General features: G+C 33.9%; 1 protein-coding gene across 1 annotated transcript; it reads left to right on the top strand.

Moving 5' to 3' along the window:
- The first annotated feature begins 459 nt into the window (after positions 1-459).
- Positions 460-4042, top strand: LOC124945588 (myosin-binding protein 2-like). The gene is made up of 3 exons (XM_047486051.1): positions 460-2457; positions 2540-3661; positions 3758-4042. Exons 1-2 carry the CDS (start codon positions 639-641, stop codon positions 3622-3624), a joined length of 2904 nt encoding a protein of 967 aa, XP_047342007.1. The 5' UTR covers positions 460-638; the 3' UTR covers positions 3625-3661; positions 3758-4042.
- The last annotated feature ends 651 nt before the right edge of the window (positions 4043-4693 follow it).

The following is a 4693-nucleotide window of genomic DNA, read 5'->3' as shown; positions in this document are numbered from 1 at the left end:
CTCTATTAATACTTAATTTTTTTTTTCACTATTAAACAATTCCAAATGATTAAAAATTGTAAGTTTTTTTTATATATATAAAATGAATTACATCTAAACTGATTTTCATTGTTATTGCTATTTTCTTTTAAAAATTATTTTAGGTATATTTGTATTATTTATTAGTAATTTTTTTGGCCAACAAATCAACCCCACAATCTATTATTTTTTTGGATCTTCTTTTACATTTTGAACATTAAAAGAAAAAAAAAAAAAACATAGGTGGGGACTGGACAACAAATGAACAGTACGATCTATTAGATTTTTAGGAAGAAATATAATTACATAAATTAATTTAATGAATTAATTAAGAATTAAAGAGAGTAATGATGGGTTGTTGTTGCTTAAGAATAAGAACTGGTCGTGGTAGAAGAAGGTTTAGTTTTTGGTAAAACATTCTTTTTCTAAAGTTTTAAAGTATTTCCAGTCCTCTTTGGCTGTCTGTCTTTCTTTCTTTCTCTCTTTCTTTCCTATTCAAATCTCTCAAGAACTGGGTTTTGAAGAAAATCTACTTCTTCTCTTCTCCATTTCAAAGGGTACAAAACCCACTTCTTCATTTCTCTTTCTGAATAAAATTGTGAACCAAATCATCATCAACAATGGCTGCCAACAAATTTGCAACCATGGTTCACAGAAACACAAATAATATGACTTTGATTCTTGTCTATTCATTACTTGAATGGGTTTTGATCCTTCTTTTGCTCATCAACGCTCTCTTCTCCTATCTGATCGTCAGGTTCGCTGACTACTTCGGACTCAAGCCGCCTTGTCCCTTGTGTTCACGCATCGATCATTTCTTAAACCCTAAAGAGGGGAAGAGTTTTTACAGAGATCTTCTTTGTGAAGACCACGCTTCCGAGGTTTCTAATTCATCTTATTGCTTGAATCATCGGAAACTGACGGATTCGCTTACTCTGTGCGAGGATTGTTCTTCTTCCGGCTTGCGGCAGGAGAATTGTGAGGTGGGTTCTGAATTATGTTTATGTTCTTGTTGTGGGTTAAGGTTTGATTTTAATAAGGGAGAAGTTAGAATTGAAAAGGGAAATGATTCTGAGATGGATTTGGAAGATTTCTTTAAAGGGAAGGATATTGATGGATCCTCTGGATTTCAACATCTGGAATATTTTCTTGGGAATGATGGGTTTAATCTTATTCCTATTGAATTGATCGATCCGACCACTGATGAAGAACAACTTCATGAGATGAAACGAGAAGTTGATTTGGTTTTTGAGCCTGGATTGGTTGTGTACAACAGAAGCTGTAGTTTTGATGGGAAAGAGACGGATCCATCTGCCTATGATGAATCTACCAAGCTTGTGATTGTCCATAGCATGAAGATTCAAGAGGATGAGAATTCGATTGTGTTCAATTCTGAGAACTGTGTTCATGATAAACCGGATGATGTTGTTGATGGTGATGGAAATCGAACAACCATGGCTGCTGCTGCAACTTTTGAGGAGAAAGAGACGGATCCATCTGCCGACGATGAATCCACCAAGCTTGTGATTCTAGATAGGATGGAGATTCAAGAGAATGAGAATTTAATTGACTTCAATTCCGAAAACTATGATCAAGATAAACTGGATATTGATGTTGGCCATCAAGAAGCCATGACTGCAGCAACAGAAAAAGAAGAAGAAGATGAACCCACCAAGCTCGTGGTTATCGATAGAAATGAGATTCAAGAGTATGATAATTCAATTGTGCTCAATTCCGAAAACTATGATCAAGATAAACTGGATATTGATGTTGGCCATCAAGCGGCCATGGCAGCAGCAACTGTAAAAGAAGAAGAAGATGAACCCACCAATCTCGTGCTTCTCGGTAGAATGGATATTCAAGAGAATGAGAATTCAACTGTGCTCAATTCCGAAAACTATGATCAAGATAAACTGGATATTGATGTTGGGCATCAAGCTGCCATGGCAGCAGCAAATGTAAAAGAAGAAGAAGATGAACCCACCAATCTTGTGCTTCTCGGTAGAATTGATATTCAAGAGAATGAGAATTCAACTGTGCTCAATTCCGAAAACTATGATCAAGATAAACTGGATATTGATATTGATGTTGATGATGATGTTGGGCATCAAGCTGCCATGGCTGCAGCAACAGAAAAAGAAGATGAACCCACCAATCTCGTGCTTCTCCGTAGAATTGATATTCAAGAGAATGAGAATTCAATTGTATTCAATTCCGAAAACTATGATCAAGATAAACTGGATATTGATGTTGATGTTTGCCATCAAGCCGACATGGCGGCAGCAGCAGAAGAAGATGAGGAAGATGAAGAAGAAGAATTTCCTCACATGGCAATAAATGAAACTGAAGCTGATGTATCAATAGGGACTGAGATTCCTGATCTGGTTTCTTCTTCTTCATCTTCGAATTCCGACAACTTCCATGGTGAAAAGGATCATGGTATTTTCTTCATTCATTCCTTGGTTTCTATTCTTCAATTTTATTCATATTTTTCTAAAAATATTATCTGCAACTGTCTTAGATGATCATGACCAGTACGAGTTAGAGACAATTGAACTGAAACCCATTTCAGTTGGGTTAACAGATCAACATTTCTGTCCAAACTCAATCGAAGAAGACAATGATCAATGTAGAAATATAATATTCAAGACGATGTCATCTGAAATTAACGAACCCAATGAAGAGAAGGCTCCTGAAACACCAACTTCTTCCGACAGCTTCAATTTCCTACAAAAGAAGCTTCTTTTATCCACAACAGACGAATCTTTAGACGGGAGCAGCAGCGTAGTAAGCGAAGCAGAGGGAATCGACGGAATGACATCGGTGGATCGTTTGAAATCCGCTCTAAGATCTGAAAGGAAAGCTCTATATGATTTATACACAGAGCTAGAAGAGGAAAGAAGTGCATCAGCAGTGGCTGCTAACCAAACAATGGCGATGATAAATCGTCTTCAAGAAGAGAAAGCCGCAATGCAAATGGAGGCATTGCAGTACCAGAGAATGATGGAAGAACAATCCGAATATGATCAAGAAGCTCTCCAGCTTATGAGCGAGCTCGTGGTGAAAAGAGAACGAGAAAAACAAGAAGTCGAGAGAGAATTGGAAGTTTATCGGAAACGAGTCATGGAATACGAATCGAAAAAGAAGATGAGACATTCATCTTCTTCTTCTTCGCTCGATCTTAATCAGAACACCCCGGTTGAAGAAGTTTTTGAGGGAGACAGGGTTCAAATATTGGAACATCTTAAGGTTCTTGAAGGAAAGCTTTTCTCTTTAGATGATGATGAAGAAAACGGTTATCATCATGATCATGATCAAGAAGGAAGGCTAATGGGTGTTAAAGGGAAGAAACTTCTACCTCTGTTTGACGCAATTAGCGACGAAAATGGAGAATCGAATGGGCACGAAAATGGGTACGAGTATTATGAGATTTCCGAGAGGGTTCAAGCATTGGAAGCCGATAGAGAATTTCTAAAGAATTGTATTAGTTCATTAAAGAAAGGAGATGAAGGAATGGATCTTCTTCGAGAAATCCTTCAACATCTTCGAGAAATTAGAACCGTTAATCGAAGCTTAAAGAACATTACCGACGGTCCGATCCTGTGATAATATGAGTGTTCATTTGCAACAACAACAAAAAAAGGTATTTCCTCTATTTTTATTTTGTTACATTCAATTCTAACATAGAAAGTAAAAATCAAAACCTTGTTAATTTGGTTCTTGTTTTGTTTTTTGGCAGATTATTGAAAAAAAGAGCAACTTTGATGGGCAAACAAAGAGGCTCTACTAGATGGGTATATATAAATACCCACAATGTTATTTGTAGTTTTATTTTTTTGGGAGGATATTTTTTTATTTGATTTTAGGAATGGGAAAATAGAAGTAAATAACTTGCTATTTTTCCACCCCAACCATTTGAGAGTTTGTTTGTTTGATTTTTTTAATTATTGTTTTTGATGTAAGAGAGGAATTGGGTTAATTAGGTGTATATTATTGTTAAGTAAATGAAGGTGAGTGTTTGTTTGTTTAATGTTGGTTATTGTTTATATGATTTTAAATAGTCATATTTATTTAAAAATAACAATTTACTTAATCATTTGAACTAAATTTTTTATTACTTACAAGACATGAAGAGATTGTCTTTTGTTTTATTTCTCTTAGTTAGTTAGATTTCATTTATTATTTAATTTGAGTTTATTATTATTTAAGCAAGACAAGTATTGGTAGGTAAATGCCAACAAAATTGATTAAAATACTTGACTAAAATTCAAAATAAATAAATGACTTGTTGGTTGGGGGTATACCAAACTAATAAAGGTGAGATTCCCACAATTATTGGATATTATAAATACAAAATAATAAATAAAACCTCAAAAGAATGAATTTGCCAGTGAAACATTTTTGAGTGGTGATTATTAATATGTTTAGGAAAAACTTGCTAATTCAATGATTAAAATTTAAAACTTATTGCATAATTTGGTTACACAAGTTTTTAAATAATTGAAATTAAATATATGTTTGAAAAATATATAATAATAATATATATATATTTTAATAAAATAAATTATTTTAAACTAACCATCCAAACATTATGCATCTAATTTTAATCTAATTATTTATTTAATAGACTCAAAATATATTAACAATAGATCTAATTATTCCAATATAATCTTTA

Source organism: Impatiens glandulifera, chromosome 7 (assembly GCF_907164915.1).
Source record: "Impatiens glandulifera chromosome 7, dImpGla2.1, whole genome shotgun sequence".
Lineage (NCBI taxonomy): Eukaryota > Viridiplantae > Streptophyta > Magnoliopsida > Ericales > Balsaminaceae > Impatiens > Impatiens glandulifera.
This window is presented reverse-complemented; position numbering and strand designations above follow the sequence as displayed.

Excerpts from the sequence above, each read along its gene's own strand:
- LOC124945588 (XM_047486051.1), top strand. The coding sequence starts at position 639 with ATGGCTGCCAACAAATTTGCAACCATGGTTCACAGAAACACAAATAAT. Across the intron at positions 2,458-2,539 it reads CCATGGTGAAAAGGATCATG|ATGATCATGACCAGTACGAG; the intron begins GTATTTTCTTCA and ends CAACTGTCTTAG.